This window comes from Xenopus laevis, chromosome 8L (assembly GCF_017654675.1).
Source record: "Xenopus laevis strain J_2021 chromosome 8L, Xenopus_laevis_v10.1, whole genome shotgun sequence".
Classification (NCBI taxonomy): Eukaryota; Metazoa; Chordata; class Amphibia; order Anura; family Pipidae; genus Xenopus; species Xenopus laevis.
In genome coordinates, this window is record NC_054385.1 from 96,688,941 (window position 1) to 96,709,956 (window position 21,016).

Below are 21,016 nucleotides of genomic sequence, written 5' to 3' on the forward strand. Positions count from 1 at the left end.
ACAACTTTTTTCCAGAGAAAACAACCCCCAACCTTGACAGTCTCCCCTCATAATTTAAGTCTTCCATCCCTCTAACCAATTTAGTTGCACTTAATATGTGCACTCTCTCCAGCTCATTTATATCCCTGTTAAGGACTGGAGTCCAAAACTGCACTGCATACTCCAGATGAGGCCTCACCAGGGACCTATAAAGAGACATAATTATGTTTTCATCCCTTGAGTTAGTGCCCTTTTTTATGCAAGACAGAACTTTATTTGCTTTAGTAGCCACAGAATGACACTGCCCAGAATTAGACAATTTGTTATCTACAAAAAACCCAAGATCCTTCTCATTTAAGGAAACTCCCAACACACTGCCATTTAGTGTATAACTTGCATTTATATTATTTTTGCCAAAGTGCATAACCTTGCATTTATCAACATTGAACCTCATTTTCCAGTTTGCTGCCCAGTTTCCCAACTTAAACAAATCACTCTGCAAAGTGGCAGCATCCTGCATGGAACCTATAGTTCTGCACAATTTAGTATCATCTGCAAAAATAGAAACAGTACTTTCAATGCCCACCTCCAGGTCATTAATAAACAAGTTGAAAAGCAAGGGACATAGTAGAGAGTCCTGAGGTACTCCACTAACAATTTACCACCACTCTTTGTAGTCTATCTTTTAGCCAGTTCTCTATCCAGGTACAAATACTATGTTCCTGGCCAACATTCCTTAATTTAATCAGTAACCTTTTGTGTGGCACTGTATCAAATGCTTTAGCAAAGTAAATCACATCCACTGCCATCCAAGAATTGAGGTCCCTGCTCACCTTCTCATAAAAAGAAATTAAGTTAGTCTGGCAAGATCTATTACGCAGATAACCATGCTGGCACAAACTCATAGTATTGTTATTTGCTATGAAGTCCACTATCTTATCCTTTATTATCCCTTCGAAAAACTTTCCTACCACTGACGTCAGACTAACTGGCCTATAGTTTTGAAGCTGAGAACGGTATCCCTTTTTGAATAGCGGCACCACATTAGCAATTCGCCAGTCTCTCTGCACTATGCCAGACCTCCATGAATCCTGAAAAGTTAAGTAAAGAGGTTTGGCAATCACAGAGCTAAGCTTGCTAAGTACCCTGGAATGAATACCATCTGGTCCCCGGACCTTTGTGCCTACATGATGTGTGTTTTGTAGGAGCTGCACTACTTGCACTTTTTTGTTTATCCCACTAATCTGCATGTCTGCTTTGTTATTAAACACAGCTACATATGCATGATACTTATCTCTTACTTCTTCCATTAAAACTTTGCGTTAAATATCCATATTTCTACTGTTAGAACGTGGCATTTGTAGTTTCCCCTAACAGATACATGTCAGTCACTAACAGCTGCTCCACATTGTCTACTACGTCATTAAAATACAAAGCCATTTTTAGTGGATTCTGTTGTGTTATTGTGTTACATTAACATAAAAATATTGTGTTTCAGGCTGAAATAGAGGCAAGAGAAGAGAGGTACCATTCTATCAAGAGTTCTGGTGAGAAGCTGTGTAACTCAAGACATTATGCAAGTGATGATATCCAACTTTCATTATCAAAAGCTGCAGAAGCCTGGAATGAGCTATTAAAATCCTGGAGAGACAACAACCTGAGGCTGCGCCAGGCCCGGGATTTGCAGGTGACTTTCGAAAAGAAAAAAACAAATCTTTTTTTTGAACACCTAGAATAAATAAAAGTACATGTTTTTTCTACATTACAGTAAATACCCCTTGTTATGTAACACGGTAACAAATACTTAATGAGATACTGTCATGGGAAAAACTTTTTTTTAAAAAAAACCATCAGTTAATAGTGCTGCTCCAACAGAATTCTGCACTGAAATCCATTTCTCAAAAGAGCAAACAGATTTTTGTATATTTAATTTTGAAATCTGACATGGGGTTAGACAAATTGTCAGTTTCCCAGCTGCCCCCAGTCACGTGACTTGTGCTCTGATAAACTTAGGTCACTCTTTACTGCTGTACTGCAAGTTGGAGTGATATCACCCCCTCCCTTTCCCTCCAGCAGCCAAACAAAAGAACAATGTTAAGGTAACACTGAGACACATTCAGTTACATTGAGTAGGAGAAACAACATCTGCCAGAAAGCAGTTCCATCCTAAAGTGCTGGCTCTTTCTGAAAGCACATGACCAGGCAAAATGACCTGAGATGGCTGCCTACACACCAATATTACAACTAAAGAAATCCACTTGCTGGTTCAGGAATGACATTTTATATTGTAGAGGGAATTATTTGCAGTGTAAACAGTGTAATTTAGAAATAAAAACTGTATCATAAAAATCATAACAGAATCCCTTTAAAAGTCTGTCCCATCAGTAAAAATGTATTGTGAATACAGTAAAAAAAGAAGTTGTGGCTGAAATGTTCAACAAACAACATGGATCCCTTCTGTATTTGAGTATATTTAGAAGCAAGGGGAATTTACTACCACAATAATAATGCATATAGTATGTACAGTAGTGTCTTCTACTAGAAGCAATACTGGCTTTATGGGGATTATATATATTAAATACATGTAAAGATTATTGCTGCTATAAAGTGATACTGATGTGTTCCAGGTTTTTGAGCAACGTTTCAGTATCATTTTTACATTCCAGTGTTCTAGCATTTCGTCTCCCATGGCTGCTGCAGCCATGAAATTAGGATGAGATATAACAATATTAGAGAGTTAAGTTTAATAATTTTCTTTTAGATCTTTTTTGGCCTGGTGGATCAGAATGAGAGTTGGCTAAACAGTAAAGAAGCTTTCCTGGCTAATGATGATCTTGGGGTAGGTAGTGTTTTGTATTTTTTCTATGTGAAATGACAGAATATAGGATAAAATACAAAGCTCCAATATATTTTACTTTCTAGTTCATGTATGGGACAGTTGACCTAAAAACAGAATGTTGCATTTTTTTTTTTTTTACACAGTTTTCCAGTTTGGTCCCTAATTGTTTTGTATGATGAGGAACAGAACTATTTTGGTGAAGTAGGAATTTAATGATAGGCAATGTCACTGCTTCCTAGGCTAACAGATGTAACACAGTGTAACACTGTCATCCATTGCCCATGGGGCTCTATAAAAAGCACTGGCCAGATGCCAACAATACACATATGGAAGTAATCCCTGGGGGATTTCTCAGTTATCGTTCCCCCATGTGGCTGCCAGCACACCACAGTAACAGGAGGCCTGTACTGTATATATGGGAACCTCCATGTATGCTGTATCCTCTCCTTTATTGTATATTAACGACTGTGCACTATTTATGTATCATTGACTTAACTATAGCTGGCCATAGATGTTGAGATTTTTAAAAGATCAGATCCTGATCGTGAGACCACGATCTTCTCAGAGCGATCATACGAATTTACCATCAACTAAAAAGACCAATTTGCCAGGAAAACAAAGGGGAGCTGCCTGCTTGGCCCTGCAAACATAGATAGATTGGGACCGACATAGATTTTTTAACCTGGCTGATCAATTTCCTGACAGATGTCGGCCGAAAAATCGTAAGATGTACGACCGTTCGAATCCCACTAACCGCACGATAATTTCGAAGGATCGGTCGGACTTCCCTAAAATCGGTCGTTCGGCAAGAAGAATCGTTGCGTCTATGGGGAGCTTAAGTGTTTGCTGGATGTTTCCAGTTAACCCTTAATTTCACGTTTGCGTTTGTAGGTACAACATGGAATTCCAGGGTTCCTGTGCATTCATGTGCGCTACAATTTGAAACTTACAAACAGATAATAAAAACAGGATGATCTGCTGTAGTAACACTTTTGTATTTTGAATTTGTGCTTGCATTCGTAAATTATCATTTATGTCCTTAAACCTTTTATCCATCTGGTATTTGTTCTATACTTTGCCAGCTGTGATCCTGCACCAGATCAACATCCTTTCAATGGAGTCACAGATATGACCTATGCCTTCTTTTCATAGGACTCTGTGGCCAGTGTTGAGAACCTTCAGCGAAAACATGAGATATTTGAGAAGGCCCTTGATGCACAAATGGATAACATTGATGAAATGGAGACATTTGCCCGAGAGTTACAGGAGAACCAGCATTATGATTCTGAGAACATCGCCAATAAATGTCAGGCAGTCCTTGAGAGGTATGGGATTTTCTGCAATGCATGCACATAAACTGAACAGTTGAATTTATTTATTTTTTTTAAATTGAGGGGTAATTAAAGGGGATGTTCAAATTTAAATGAACATTTAGTATGAGATAGACATTGATAGTCTGCAACCTGCAATTGATTTTTATTTTTTTTATTTCTTTTGTGTGTGGTTTTAGTTATTCAGCCTTTTGTTCAACATCTCTCTGGTTTGAAATTTCAGCAGCTATCTGGTTGTTGGGGATTTTTTTATCAGGCAGTGGTTTGAATGAAAGTCTGGAATATGATTAGGAGAAGGACTGAATAGAAAGTTAAGGAATAAAAAGTAACACCAACAATAATAATAAAATTGTAAGCTCACAGAGCAATAGTGTTTTTGGCTGACGGGGTCAGTGACTCCCATTTCAAAGCTGGAAATATGCAGAAGAGGAAGGCAAATAATGCAGAAACTGTAAAAAAAAAAAATGGACAATTGCAAAGTGTTTGGAATAGGACACTTTATAACTTTATAACCCCTTTGAGTGATAAAGGGATCAAGCTTTTCTCAGATCTTGTATTGTAGAATGCTCTCATATTTATGAATCTATAATGTTTATTATTCTTAAAAAGATATTACAGAGAACAATATAGGAGGTATAATAAATACTTATTTTGGGGGCTCAGAACTCTTTTATAAGTAAATATAAACAAGCTAAGGATTCTTTATCTAGGGCAGGGATTTGGAGACTATTTCCGGTTGAGTCCCTCTGACTTCATTTGGTCAGGGCCCTTCCTTAGCTCATAACAAGGCCATCGACATAAACTGTTTCACCCATTGCTACAAGAATATCTAGGGCAGTAAAGTGTTCACTCCAAATCTTACTGTAACTGACCTTCAGGATACTCTTCCAGGAGTATCTAAGTTCTGTAATGTTTATCCATGTGTAAACATTAATTGGAAGTAGGGGACTTCTGTTTACTGGGTAATGTTTCCTACTATTATCATCATCTAATCATTAGACTTTACTAAAGAGGAAACATTTGACCAGTATTTCCTAATTCATATCCCAGCTTATATGCATCTCTGATATTTCAGGCAAGATCCAGTCATATATGTGCTAACAACTTTCCCATCAAGGACTGAATTTCTTCTGGCACATGAATCATGTTGTCTTAGATTCTGCTTTGTTTTTATATTTCTGGGTGTATACCTATATACTGCATTAGAATTACAATTGTAGAACACTGAAGACATTATAGATGAAAATTGCTTCTGGCTCAGGTCAGAAATGAAAAGATGAAAAAACAGAAGGGCTGAGAATGAGTAACGGAAAAGAAAAATAACACGTTTTTCTAGCCATACTATACACATGGGATAATCTCTGTGCTGTTAACACTGTGGCAAATACACTCATTTTTGTAAAACTAGGAATAACTCATAATGTCAGAGCTAGGCATAATTATGTTGCATCGTACAGCACTTGGTACAAGAACTATTATTCCTTTGTCAGGAAGAAGAAGCTATTGCATACAGCCGAATCCCACAAGAGGAAACTGGAGGAGTCCAGGCAACTGCAGAAATTCCTAAGAAACTCATATGAGGTATGGAGATGCCAAATGTGGGGCTGCAGGAAACATAGTGCTGAATGTAGCTATTGTGGAAGCACATATACTTTCTGTGTTCAGAAAGCATTTGCTATGCACAGCTGAATTCTATGATATAGAGTATTAGTCCATTCTGAAAGTCCACATTGCACACATCTGACCTGATGCACCAAATCAATGTCTTCAGTAAGCCTGAGTCGCTTATCAGCCATGGTTTGGACACTGCAGAGAATGATCTGCCAAACTGACTTTATAGAGGCAATACACCCACAAGTGATCATATTATGTTGTTAGATACCTACTTAATAGCATAGAAAATCTGCCCCTGTGCCAGCTTAAGGTAAAAATATTAAAACACTGTGGATAGCAGCCTTTTGTAAGCCTTCATCTCCAATTTACTGACCACTGGAAGACAACATATGGAAGATAGAGGAAAATTCCATGGCTATTGTAACATTTCAGAAAATTCCCTGCCCCAACCCTGCAAATAAAATGTATTGTGTATACAGCATTCAGAACACGATCATTATTGTGCCTAAACAAGTGTAGTTGCACAGCGGGTGTATGTGTATGCCACTTGCATATTGGATATGATTTCCCTTAACAATAACACAGCCAGGAATCTTTTTCATATATAAGAATATTAGAATTTGCAAAGCAGTCCCATGACCATATAAAGGTATGAAGCTGAAGGCTAAGTGATTTTATACAGGAACTCCAAGTTGACTTTAATATCCTCATATTATTCAACAGCAGGCTCATCATTCCTTTTGCTATTGAAGATGTATTAGAGCTCACCCTTTTAAAATCACCAGAAATACATGGTCAGTTATTTTGTTAGATTTTGTTTGTGCTGGAATCCATTATATGAGTGAGCTTTAATACATCTGCTAGGAAAGATATACTGGATCTGACGGTAAATCGAAATCTGACACTCGACTCCTGCATTAAGAGAGAATAAAGAGAAACAGATGTGGAGAGGGAGATTTTTGCAATAGTTCACCTTTAACTATGATTCCAACTAGCATATTAAAATAAGGTTGCATTTAATGGACTTGGTATTTATTTAACTCATAACTAGTATGTGATTATATTCACAGCTAAAGACACTATCACCTCTAAACAACGAGTAGTTTGATATCTTTAGGTGGTAATGTAATAAATGGTCTTAAACGATAAAAGGCATTTTCTACTTGGGGTGCCAAAAGTTAGGTACCCCTAAGTGATTGTATTTACTTACCTGAAACCCCGGGCCGGGGCTCCTATCAGCAGAAAACTGCACCAGCCCGGGGTTATACCAGTGAGCACCACGGAGCAATCCTCTTCAGTCTTCTTCTTTCTTACATGGCTGTGAATGTGCAGTAGAGTGAAAAGCCAAACTTTAACGAAAAACTCGGCTATTTCATTCTACTGTGATTGTGTCTGCCCTGGGAAATTTGAAGAAAGAAGAAGCCAGAAGAGGATCGCTCCGTGGTGCTCACTGGAATAACCTGGGCCGGTGCAGTTTTCTGCTGATCGGAGCACTGGCCTAACTTTTGGCACCCCCAAGTAAAAACACCTTTCCTTCTTTCTCCTTTTAGTTCACTACTTGTCCAGTAAGTCATAGCAACCTATCAGTAGGTAGCATTTACTTGTCAGCTGAAAACATACATCTTATTGGTTGCTATGGGTCACTGCGACTTTATTATATTACCCCCTAGTATCAGATGTCACTGATCAATGTTTTGTTATTGCTATCATTATAATGCAATTGATGATTTGAGAAAAGTATATAGCTGTATTTAATTTTATTTACTTTGTCTGTAGCCATATGAAGTTTTCATTTTTCTTTATTAATCTGTTAAAAAAAAAAACTCTTGACACAGCATCAAGATGTACCAATCTGATTAAACAAGATGAGTGACCTCATATGTAAATTTGCTGCATCCTTTCCCATAGGTGGGGGCGTGGATGCTGGGAAAAAACACTATTGCCATGGATAACAGCTGGAGAGATCCCAGCAATCTGCAGGCCAAGTTGCAGAAGCACCAGACATTCGAGGCAGAGATCAAAGCGAACAGGAACCGCCTGGATGACATCAAATCCGTAAGTAATTTGAGATAACTTTAAATAGTTGTTAGGGTGAAATTTTTCCTTCAGATTTAATATCAACAATCTGGTGTGGCAGAGGCTGCCATGAGAATTTTTTTTTTATTATAAATGATAAAAAGAAGCCCAAAAAGCTAGTTTTCTACATTGTCTTATTGTATTGGATCATTCTGTATCAGATTATCTGAAAATAATATTAGGTTGGGGCCACCAGGGGTCAGCATTCCCTTGTCCTGTTCTTAAAGGACCAGTAACATCAAAAAATGTAATTGTTTTAAAGAAATAAAAATATAATGCAGTGTTGCCCTGCACTGGTAAAACTGCTGTGTTTGCTTCAGAAACACTACTATTGTTTATATAAATAAGCTGCTGTGTAGCAATGGGGGCAGCCATTCAAAGGAGAAAAGGCTCAAGTTACACAGCAGATAAGCTCTGTAGAACATAATGGTGTTATCTGTAATCCACTATCCTGTGCCATATAGCCTTTTTTTCAATTTCTGCCATTGCTACTCAGCAGCTTGTTTATATGAACTATAGTAGTGTTTCTGAAGCAAACAGATCAGTTTTACCAGTGCAGGGCAACAGTATATGATATTTTCATTAATTTAAAACACTTTCATTTTTTGGTGTTACTGTTCCTTTAACTTCTCCAGACATGAAACTTTTTTCATAGATTCCCAAAAAACATGCACCATCAATATATAAAGTCTCAGCTTATAAATGATCCCTGATTCTACAGGATGGTGAAAAAATGCTGCAAGAACATCATTACGCTTCTGATATAATCTACACCCGACTGCAAGAAATGGAAGAATTGTGGGAAGAATTGCTGGAGAAGTGCACAGAAAAGGCAGCCAAACTGCAAGAAGCATACAAGGTATAGCTCGCCAATGCATATATACTGTATATAAATGTATGTATATGTGTTTGTGTGTTTATATGTGGTTGTACATGTTATAGAAAACAAAAGCTAATCCTATACCTCCTCTTAGGCGTTACAGTTTCAGCGGAGTTTAGAGGACAGTGAGAAATGGCTGGACCAAGTGGAAGCCAAGCTTGAAGCTGCCAATAAGGGTAAAGACTTGATGACACTGGAAAAACTTGGAGAATTGGAAGAGGACATCACAAGTCATGGGGAAAGGCTGCAAGTCCTCGCCAACAAGGCCCGTGAATTTCGACAAGAGGGTCACTTCTTAGCAGATGCAATCGACGACAGAATTCGGATCATAATACATAGGTTTGTGTTCTTGTAATTTTATTTGCATTTCAAAGGTTCAGCATTGGCGTAAGCAGTCTGAATTTAACTTCTTATTAGCCTCACTTTGAAAAATATCATCTGTTGCCCCACTCCTTCGTATAGCTCCACTGACACGGCATAAGCCTTTGTGCAGCTACACTGAGTGGATCCCAGCTGAATTATGTGTCTTTAGCCTTACACTTGCCTACAGCTTCTATATGTTCTGAAGATATAGGATCTAATTTCACTCACACCAAAGTGACCTACCTACCTTGGCTACCATATTGTGAGATTCCTGTATGTCTCTTACTGGGTTATTTTCACAATCACATGACAGAAATGTAGGTAGAGATTGGCCGAAATTCTTGCACTCAGACGGTTACCATAAGCAGGTCAATTTATAAACTCACTTATAAGCAGCAACTCTGCTGCACAGAAGAAGAACTCTGCTACACACTGAAGATTGCCAGATTAAGCTGAGAAAAGTATCACAGAAAAATGTATTCCATTGCTACCCATTGCTAATCCAAAACACTAAGCAGCATACTTAGGAGTATATTATATCCTAATTAGTTCTGTATGCAACCACCATTTTTTTATTATGATTATTATTATTATTATTATTATGCATTTTTAGAACACCAACAGCTTTACTTCCTAGTTATCTATTAACACATAGAACAGAAGGAATACCCTTGTGAAAATCAGCTGCAATAATGTATTCAATAAATATCAATATACACATATTGATATCAATAACTGAAATCTCCATTACAGTACATAGTGTTTTATGTGAATACAAACCTACATCCTACTAAATTTTACTATTGGGGGTACACCTCCTGTTTTACATGTTCCTAACTTGACCCATTGGATACAGTATCTATGCAAACAAGAGCTACAACTGGAAAACAGTTAGAACAGGGAAACAGAATAGAAATGGAAGTGTCTAATGTAACTTTTTTTTATTGCGCTCCTTTTTTTAGGAACAAGCTAAACATTTGTTGGGTCATTCAATATTCTTTTATTATTGTATAACTCAGAAACTTAACCTCATACTTGTGCTCCCTCGCAGACCACTTCATTTCATGTGTTTATGGTTCCTAATGTCCAAGCCAAGTTATGTTCCTAAGAGAAACACAAAGACAGCTGATAAGAAGACATTCTATTACTTCATTAGCAGTTGGACAGACATGTAGCCACAATTTTTGTAAACTGCAAAATACATTTTCATTTGCCGAAATACCGTTTTATGATGCCCATAGACTAATGGGTTAAAAAATGTATCACGTGCATCAAAAAACATGTTGTCATCGATAGACTTCCATGCATTTTGTCGAATTTTCACCAATTCGCAAATTTTTGTTGAAGCTAACAATATAAACACAAACAAAGTATATATGCAAAAATACGCAATGGGTATCACTCACTATAAAACATAATATTTATAATAAGGCTTGTCCGCATTGCCGGATCATACACTCCTGTCTGTGTATCAGTCGTCATAACTTGGTGTGATTCTAAGAAACCTATTAATCATACACAGGTACAAAAGCCTTGGTGAGCCTTTACAGGAATGTAGGGCCACTTTGGAAGCCAAGAAGTTACTTGATCAGTTTTTCCGGGATGTTGATGATGAGCTTGCATGGATAAAAGAGAAAATGCCCTTGGCCTCTTCCAAGGAATGTGGCCAGTCACTGACAACAGCCCAGGCTTTGCTGGAAAAACACCAAGTAAGGAGGTTGAAGAGGCAATAAAATCTGATGTTGAGTGGAATGTGACATGTTGTGACATTCTCTTTTCTCTTGTCAGAATCTAGAAAATGAGATCAGCAGCCGAGAAACACTGACCAAAGCTGTGATGGGCACTGGGCGTAAGCTTGTAAAAGGCAACCACTTTGCCAGCCATGAGATTGAGGATCGTTTACAGCAGTTGGAAGTGGCTGCGGAGACTCTAAAAGCAGAAGCTGAACGGAGACGAAAAAGGTTAAATCAAGCCTGTGAAGCCCAACAGTTCCTCACAGAGGTAGTGATAATAATAATAATAATAATAATAATTCTATAAATGTAACATGTATTAACAATAATCTTTTTCTTAAACTTGAAATGTGGTGTATTGTTGTGTATTGCTGTCAGACACTTGGAGGCCTATTTATCAAAGGATTTTTGAAACTACTACTTTTAATAAATGCCATGACACTTATTAAAAGATCCTAATAAGTACGAACAGAAAATTATGAGGAGCGATGAGCCAAAAAATCCAAATACCTCTATAATCTCTACATTTTTGCAGACAATTCCTAGCGGAAAAAAAACTCAGAAAACCTCTAAAAGTCCAAAATGATTTAAAATGGTCCAGTAGGATCACTGACTTCTATAGGACCCAACTTTTACCTGGCGAAGTTTTGTATTAGTGGTTCTCATGGTCTTTACACTTAATACAGCTTGGATTTTTAGAGCTTTTAAAAAAAAAATAGGAAAAACTCAATTTTTATGGGTTTCCTGGAAAAAACGAAAACTCGATTGTTAGTAAATGGGCCCCTTGGTCTCTGGAAAAAAAAAAAAGTTTAAAAAAAAAAAACATGTTTTCAGCCTGAAGATTTCAAAGTTGGATGGTTTGCTCCAGACCAGAGCTTTTTCAAAGATCATACAGACCTGGAAGAGGTGAAGCAAACAGGGCAACATGGCCAATAGATCAAACAATAAAAAATACATCACATTCAAGTGCTACCAAGTAGTTCTGAAAGTAAGATTGCCCAGACTGTAGATGGGAGCAAGACTATATTTGGGAATGGTCTATAAAGGACATATTTGGTATTTTACAAAGGGATGCAAGATATAATTAAATAAAGTCCCTTAAAAATAGAAATTAAAATTATTTTGAAATGATTCTGTGTCAAGAAGCAACATGGCCATTTCCAAGGTTTAAGAACCATAAAGTAACCCATACTTCAAAATGTAATATTCCTCATTAGGTGGTTACACTGTGAATTTTTAATATGGAAGGTGGCAACTTTTTTGGCACAAATATAACGACTTTCACAGTAACAGGTCACAGTAACAGTAACATAGACTGCACGCTGGCAATAAACATCACAACCATTTTTCCACTTGTGGGAGGTTTGCTACGTACTTCTACTACAAAAACAAACACTTTTACATACAAAGGAAACCAGATCTTATTCATCAAAGGCAACTAATATATTTAGTGCAGAAATATTAATGGCTACTTGAATTAAAGCACACTTGGGTTTAAAGGTTCAAATATTGGTTCTTTCTGTCCTCACAGGAAAAGCATTGGGCTAAGGAGCCATTCACTGTGCAATCCCTAGTAGAAGCTTAAAACTTTAAGACATAAGTAAAGTGTCAATTTCAAAAATGGAATTAACCAATGGTTTTGCACTGTCTGTCTAAATCACCCTTTGAGCCATTTAAAGAAACATAATACTATTGCAATCATCGGCCAAAGGGATATTTTGTCAATTAAAGGGAAGAGCACAATTTGCTGAAATTAGTTGTTAAATATGTGAATTAACAGACTGTACTTGCCCTATAACCATGTATTAAGTCAATGTTAAGTCTATTAAACATGGTGAGGTGTTTAAATATCTAATAAAAAAAATACAAAAGTTTCATTATTTTGATAAAATTCCAAGGCCCAAGAAAATGTGAAGTGATAACTACTGCTGCTTTAGATAGGTGGGTGGCTGTGGTAATAAATAGAAGGAATATGATATAAAAACATGTTGATCTCACAAGGAATGAGCTCTTACGCACTTGGAGCAGAATCAATGGCCTATTATGTATAAGTAGAATTGCTAATAAATCCCATATGCTTGATGCCACGGGAGTAGCTAAAAAGGGTAAACTTGATATCAAAAGTTATATATTTTTTCCAGCTATGCCCTATGGCAGCAAATGACTTGAACTATGATATTTTTCTAGTAATTATATACAAAGACATCACTGTGAGTGGGATAACCTGCATTAAAAGTTTATTAGGGTTGTGCTTAGTGTCTGCCATTTGTCATAAACAGGAAAGGAAAATAACATAGGCGTTGCTGCTAATTTTCAGTTACTGACATGGGCATAAATACCCAGAGTTCCCTGAGGGACAAAAGGCATTAAGCCTTTCAACGCCAAACATCCAGTAATACACTGCTGATTTATTATTAATTTATAACCGCAGGATCATATACTTCAACTACATATGAATTAATTCATGTATTGATATACTAAGGGCTTATGGTCACTTCATTTATTATACTCAATGCATCAAGTTTTCATCCATTTAATTAATTAATTTAGTAATCTTGTTTATTTGATTATGTGTTTATTTGGACATAAATCATGAATTTTATGGGTATCATTTATGATATCATATTTATGCATATGTCTATCAATTAGGGCAGTGATGTAAGTCATATAAAGACATACCCTTAAATCGATATGTCTCCTCCTCCCTGTAAATAAGAAATTAATTAACACCTTAGGGGCTCTTAACAAGTATTGTCAAATGTAACAAACACCCAGACCAAACCATAACAGACTCATGTCCCACAAGGAGCATAGGGCAGGCAAAGTACATAGTTACATAGTTAAATTGGGTTGAAAAAAGACAAAGTCCATCAAGTTCAACCCCTCCAAATGAAAACCCAGCATCCATACACACACCCCTCCCTACTTTCATATAAATTCTATATACCCATACCTATACTAACTATAGAGCTTAGTATCACAATAGCCTTTGATATTATGTCTGTCCAAGAAATCATCCAAGCCATTCTTAAATGCATTAACTGAATCAGCATCACAACATCACCCGGCAGTGCATTCCACAACCTCACTGTCCTGACTGTGAAGAACCCCCTACGTTGCTTCAAATTAAAGTTCTTTTCTTCTAGTCTGAAGGGGTGGCCTCTGGTACGGTGATCCACTTTATGGGTAAAAAGGTCCCCTGCTATTTGTCTATAATGTCCTCTAATGTACTTGTAAAGTGTAATCATGTCCCCTCGCAAGCGCCTTTTTTCCAGAGAAAACAACCCCAACCTTGACAGTCTACCCTCATAATTCAAGTCTTCCATCCCTCTAACCAGTTTAGTTGCACTTAGTCTCTGCACTCTCTCCAGCTCATTTATATCCCTCTTAAGGACTGGAGTCCAAAACTGCACTGCATACTCCAGATGAGGCCTTACCAGGGACCTATAAAGAGGCATAATTATGTTTTCATCCCTTGAGTTAATGCCCTTTTTTGTGCAAGACAGAACTTTATTTGCTTTAGTAGCCACAGAATGACACTGCCCAGAATTAGACAACGTGTTATCTACAAAGACCCCTAGATCCTTCTCATTTAAGGAAACTCCCAACACACTGTCATTTAGTGTATAACTTGCATTTATATTATTTTTGCCAAAGTGCATAACCTTGCATTTATCAACATTGAACCTCATTTTCCAGTTTGCTGCCCAGTTTTCCAATTAAGACAAATCACTCTGCAAAGTGGCAGTGTGATTTGTCTAAGTTGGAAAACTGGGCAGCAAACTGGAGTATGGCATACACAGGCAGAGTATGGCACACACAGGGAGCATGGGGAATGCAGAATAGGGCTGGAGACAGGAAAACCTATCAGGACCACTCTAAGATGAACAGTTTATACTGTGCTACATACAGACACAATGCTGGTGCCCCTCCACCATGTACGAGGTGTGAACAATGTGGGTGTAAGTTGTGAACAGTACAGCCACCAGTTTAACAGCACTGAATTAGGGTATACAATGGTGATTTAGTCATTTATTAGTATTTATTAGCATCAGATGGCCCATTTAGAAAGGTTGTTTAGCAAAAATGTTTTAGAATGACAAGTATAAAATAAAGGCTGCTACCTGTAATGTAGAGCATAATGTAACTAAACATAATTTATGGTGTTTTATGAATGTCCCTCCCTCCTTGACTTACATTGTGTTTGCCTGAAAATGCTTCAGGCAGTTACAGTGGAAGTCAATGATGGATGCATTTTTGGGATGTGGACATCTCTGGATCTATGGAAGAGTGACTGATACTAATATATTTTCATGTATCAATAAACATATAACCATGCTATATGCTAAAGGTGGTTTTGAACCCAAAATGTCTGAAGACCTCTGCCTTAAAGGAGAATTCAACCCTTTACTACAAAAAAAACCCTACTCCCTTCCCCTATGTAGTCCCCCCTCCCTCCTTCCCCTAGCCTAGCTGCTACCCCAGGGAAATGCCCCTAACTTTTTACTTACCCCTCAATGCAGATTCAGGGATCGCAGTTCACGACAGCCATCTTCTGTGTCTTCGTGTCTCTTTCCAGTGCATCGCCAATTTCCGCCTATTTTGGCGCATGCTTAGTTGTCACGAACCACAAAATTGCTCCAACTGCGCATGCACTGCTTCACCAGTCTCAGATAAATGAAGATCCAGAAGATGGCTGCCATGAACTGCGATCCCTGAATCTGCACAGAGGGATAAGTAAAAAGTTAGGGGCATTTCCCCAGGGTAGCAGCTAGGCTGGGGAGAGGAGGGAGGGGGGGGTCTACGTAGGGTAGGGGGTAGGGTTTTTTTAATTAAGGGTTGAATTCTCCTTTAGAGCATAGTAGTATATCTAGAGGGAGTGGTATGAATACTGCAATGATGTCTGGAGGCTTTGCAGCAATGCCATTTTCCATGGATCAGACAGGCACATTATGATCATACTTTTGGTTTCCACTTGGGCAGGTTCCAACCCTAAATGCACATTAACCGATATGGGATGAGTGAGCAATATATATTCATTCCCCAGTGCTGCTTTACATGTATATGTGTGTTCAGACTTATTTGTCGCCCTTTACTTATTTGATCCTGTTCTATTTAGCTCTTAGAGGCTGAAGCTTGGTTGGCTGAGAGAGGCTTTGTAATAAAATCTACTGATAATGGAAAGAATGAAGAATCTACCCAAGCCCTGCTACGGAAGCTAGACACCACCCGACGGGATCTTGATGGCTTTGCTCACAGAATTAATAAATTAATAGACACTGGAAAAGGCCTGCAAAGTGACAGTGATAATCCAGAGAGGTAAGGCTTCCTCAGAATCATTTACCAAGGTCGTGAAATATGTAAATTTCTGGTCTATCTGTACCTGACACAGTGTTCATGCTCTAGTTCTACAGTGATGCCGAAACTCAAGTCTGTGCTGGATGAATACAGCTCCCTGCTTGAAAAAGCTGAGGATCGGAGGTCTCAACTAATAGAGCAGCATCAGCTTTTCCAGTTCAAGAAGGAGGCAGACCTGATAGAGGCATGGTTAGCCAGCAAAAGGGTGACTGCTAAATCTGATGATCTGGGACAGGACTTAGAAGGCATAAAGGTAACAAATACATTTACATTATGAATCCTTTTATTATTTCGAAAACCATCAGCAATAGTTCCATGTACTGTTGGTGAATACAGTATAAGCTAGAGACCTGCATAGCTTATTAGAATGTATGTATTGTATTGTTGTTAGGTTTCACATATTGAATCATCTAATTATTTACCCTAGCAACCAGGCAGTGGTTTGAATGAGAGAAGGGAATATGAATAAGAGAGGGCATGCATAGAAAGATAAGTAATAAAAGTATAGGTAACAATTAAAATTGTGGCCTCACAGAGCAATAGCTTTTAGCTTCCGGGGTCAGTGAATCCCATTTGAAGGCTGTAACGAGGCAGAAGAGGAAAACACACAATTCAAAGACTATATAAAATAATGAAAGCCAACTGCAAAGTTATTAGGAATAACATGCTAAATTAACATTAAATTAACGGTGAACCAAACCCTTTCAATGACTACTAATAGTGTTGATAATGTATTTTTTTACAGACCCAGTGAGAAAGGTACTGGTTTTCCTACAACTTACCAATGTGCTGGCAATTGCAATCATTGTGTCAATTAGAGTGATCTAAGTTGGTCAACGCTTAACCATGTTAAATACTGTACTACTTTATTTTCAGTCCCTTGCTAATTATTTTTATCTCTTAAGCACGAATAGGGCACAGGCTGACAGTGATCTTTTAGCTGCTGCAATTGGGCCCCCTAGCTATGGACCTGCATAATTCAGCACTGGTGTTATGTCCGATATTACACGGTTAAACTGTTCAGCAGAAGGTATCGTTCATATTTCATGTGTCGTCTTTTAACAGGTTTTAGAAAAGGAGTTTGAGGACTTTGTGAAGGAAATTGAAAACCTTGGAAAGAACAAAGTGGTGAATATAATTGCACTGGCTTCCAGCTTGCTGAAAACTCCACATAGCCAGGAACATGGAATTAAGAAGAGGACTGAGGAGGTTAAAACTGCTTGGGATGACCTGTGCTCTGCCATCCAACACAGGGCCAAGGTATGTGCAATAGGACATGTACCATGTATCTGCTTGAAGAAGGGGGTCTAATAAAGAAGTTGTTGGTAAATAAACTGAAATGAATAAGAAATTCTGTTTAAATCCTTGTTACTTCCATCTCCTAATTTCTATGTCACTCTATTTATCCAACTTATTAGACTGCAACTACATCCCTCAATGAACTTCTTTGTTTATATTCGTAGTGTCTGAATTGTTTGATATCAAACTTGGGTGCTAGTGACACTTACTCACTCAAAATCCACAAATATGTTTGATATCACTTTTACATTTCTCTTATGAATGCAATTGATTTTGAATTCCTTAGGTTCTGGCAACAGCTCACCAAGTCCACGAATTTGATCACGAGGTTGATGAATTGATGAGCTGGATACAGGAGAAAGGAGTAGCTGTTAATTCTGATGACTATGGATACGATCTCCCCGGAGTACAGGCCTTGCTCAACCAACATGAGGTTTTCGAGGTAAATTAAGGCATTATTTCAGATCAGCTGTCTGGAACACAGCCAGTTTAAGGATAAGGGTGTTAGGGGGAACCGTTTGGGCCCCCAGCAAATTTCAATTAATTTGGCCACAGAATCTTAATGTATTTTGTCTATATCACAATCCATAACACCTTCCTTAATCTACACTGGGACCTGCTTTATAATTTGTTACTTTATCTGCTATTTTCCACTTTGTTTCTCTACCAAATATTTTTTTTATTTCTGCATCATATCCAATGACTGCTGAATGCTAGTGATGAGCAAATTGTCCATCTACATTAAACTCAATGGGCGTTTTGTCTTGTGGCAACATTTTGTCCAAATGCTTTAAAGTCAATGGGTGTTTTTTTCTTTAGCAACTTTTTTGCTGTGAAATTTTTGTTTGGGCAACTTTGTTGCAGCAAATTTTTCTGCACCGAATTTTTCTATGCCGAATTTTTGCAAAATAATTTGCTGAGAGCAAAATGTGGAATTTGACTGCAAATCCATGGCTCATCACTACTGAATGCTCTCAGTGCATCAGAATTTTACACACATAAGGATGAAGGCATAGGGGAAATTTTCAGGATTCAGGATGCCCCTACTGTCTCCCATTTAGTGTAATGGTAACTTCTTAAAATTGCTGGTCCTGTGGTTCTTCACATGCAAATGCATTCTAGAGCCAACGTTGCCCTATGTACCTTCAGTCATATCTCTCACTATATAACTCCTCCGGAGACCTCAGGACTGTGCATACAATTCATAAGCACCAGGGGTTAACCAAACTGTATTATCCGCGAATGCTCAGGTCACAATAATAAATAAATGTTCCTGTTGCTGGTCCGATTTTCATGGAAGCAGAGAGGAAAAGTTTCAAGTTATAAATCAGAGCCTGACATTTTACTTACCTATGGGTTTTCGTCTTGCACTCTGCAGAGAACATACTAAATCTCATTTGTATCACTTCTGCCTCTTTCAATTACAGGGGGATTTAGCGGCCATTAAGAAAGAAGTGGAAAGAACAATGACTAGAGGACAGTTTATTTCCCAGCTGCATCCTCCCGTACAAAAGAATGTAGCAGAAAGATTGGCGGATGTCAATCAGAGTTGGGGAAACCTGTACCGTAAGTCTCAGGACAGGAAAGAGAAACTGAGCCAAGCAGAACAGGCGCAGATGTATTTTGATGACTGTGGAGAGCTTATGTAAGTACCCACCTAAGGAAACAAGTTACATGTACACTCAATCCCTTTAAGTTATTGTAGTAACACCATGAATTATCAATATCCTATAAATCTACACAAAACACTGTCCTGAGGATTAAATAATGTGAGGAATGTAGTCAGATGAGCATTGCTGCCTGAGTAAATCTCTCCTCAACCTCCAACATTACTCTCCTTCCCTACCAGTCCCTGCCCTGCTTATATCTACACAACAAACTAACAAGTACTTGTTAACCTACAAAAACTTCCCAGAAACTCCCTTATCTACAGGAACTCCTCTTCTTCTCCTCCCCCTTCATTTCTTCCCACTCATCACCATGCCATCAGACATTCTTAATCATTGTGTCTTTAAAAGCATGTCCTAAAACCAACATCTTTTTTTTTAATCCAGTAATGAAACCTTGCATCAACTTGACTCTCTAACACCCATGTCTTTTTTTTGTACATTCTACAAACTGGTTGTCAATGCACACATTTAATCCTAATATCCAAATCAACACACTGATCTCCCTCCATCTATCTCCTCAGTCCATTTTCCCTTTTATAATGTCAGCAGTTCATTCACCTATTGTTTCTGCATGATTTGATGTGTATTGTATTGTCTTGCTCTGTACAATACTGTTGGACACCATAATATTATATAATAAATAAGGTAACACATTTTAATATTAGGGTGTGGGCAAAGGAGATGCAAGCTCTGGTGGTATCAGAGGAACTGGCAAATGATGTTTCTGGAGCTGAACAAATGATTAAACGTCACACTGAATATAAGCGAGAAATTGACAAGCACTGGGTGAAATATGAGGAATTGCAAAGGACAGGAGAGGCTCTTGTACAGAATAAGCACTTCATGTCTATGGAGGTATGTAAATCTGAAACAGAAGGAATTCTTGGTGCATAGCCATGTAAGTAGAGAATCTTACAAATTTACACATGGGGTCTGGAAGCGCATGTCCCAGACCTACAGCTCAAGATGGAGGAATGAGACCAAGGAAAATAGCAGCAGGCACTAACAGATCCCACAGACAGGCAAAGTAAAGGGACTGCAGTGCACTTGGGCATTTAATCAAATGCTTTATCATTTGTAGTTCTACATAAGGCTCAGTAGAGTGCAGATACCAAAAACCAGATTGAATAGAGTCCACAGATTATGGGTGTGAAGGGAAGACAAGATGTTCCATAATTGTAGAAGCTAGCAGTAGAGGTAAATAAGACTGGTGTTACAGGGAGTAGAGTCTCCTATTCTTGTGTGTTTGAAACTTCTGGGGGACTCCACTATGTGCAGGACCAGGGTGTTTCAATAACACTATTTTACTAAAGAAATTCAAAAGCACCAGCAGTCATACAAAGATTTAAAGGACCTCACAACAATAACATAGAAGTAAAAATGAATTTACTTATTTAATCATTTCTGACACGCTGTCTGCCTTGATAACAGATTGCAGAAAAAGTCAATGAGGTGTCTGAGCTGATGAACAAACTATCTGAGAGCTGGCAGAAACGAAAGGAGATAAATGAAGAGAATCTGGAGATCCAGATACTGAGGCGAGACCTAGAGCAAGCTGATGGATGGCTTAATACTCGGGAACCATATCTTCTGGATCAAAATTATGGGGTGAGTTCTGTTTTTTTTAGTGATTTTATTGTGATGTTAGCAGTTTTATAGATTTATAATTCTTTTTCTATGTAGGACTCCATCTCTATAGTTGAACAGCTTCTGAAGAAGCAGGAAGACTTTGAGAAGATGCTAGCAGCTCAAGACGAAAAGTTCACTCTCCTCAAAAGGAAAACCAAAGTAAATAATGATCTACTTCCATATTAACACACATATACACTGTTTATGGCACATCACTTTTCTTGTTCTATATGATATAAAGTTTA

The 21,016-nt window shown here is 38.0% G+C and overlaps 1 protein-coding gene across 1 annotated transcript in view; it reads left to right on the forward strand.

Moving 5' to 3' along the window:
* sptbn5.L (spectrin, beta, non-erythrocytic 5 L homeolog) overlaps positions 1-21,016 on the forward strand; it is a 149,759-nt gene that overhangs the window by 119,442 nt on the left and 9,301 nt on the right. The window contains exons 44-60 of the mRNA XM_041573253.1: positions 1,478-1,666; positions 2,741-2,818; positions 3,971-4,143; positions 5,640-5,730; positions 7,672-7,818; positions 8,561-8,698; positions 8,814-9,058; positions 10,605-10,791; positions 10,871-11,083; positions 15,935-16,134; positions 16,222-16,426; positions 17,239-17,433; positions 17,759-17,914; positions 18,900-19,117; positions 19,808-19,997; positions 20,574-20,750; positions 20,826-20,930. Coding sequence (XP_041429187.1) covers positions 1,478-1,666; positions 2,741-2,818; positions 3,971-4,143; positions 5,640-5,730; positions 7,672-7,818; positions 8,561-8,698; positions 8,814-9,058; positions 10,605-10,791; positions 10,871-11,083; positions 15,935-16,134; positions 16,222-16,426; positions 17,239-17,433; positions 17,759-17,914; positions 18,900-19,117; positions 19,808-19,997; positions 20,574-20,750; positions 20,826-20,930 — 2,907 coding nt within the window. The remainder of the gene's footprint in view (positions 1-1,477; positions 1,667-2,740; positions 2,819-3,970; positions 4,144-5,639; positions 5,731-7,671; positions 7,819-8,560; positions 8,699-8,813; positions 9,059-10,604; positions 10,792-10,870; positions 11,084-15,934; positions 16,135-16,221; positions 16,427-17,238; positions 17,434-17,758; positions 17,915-18,899; positions 19,118-19,807; positions 19,998-20,573; positions 20,751-20,825; positions 20,931-21,016) is intronic.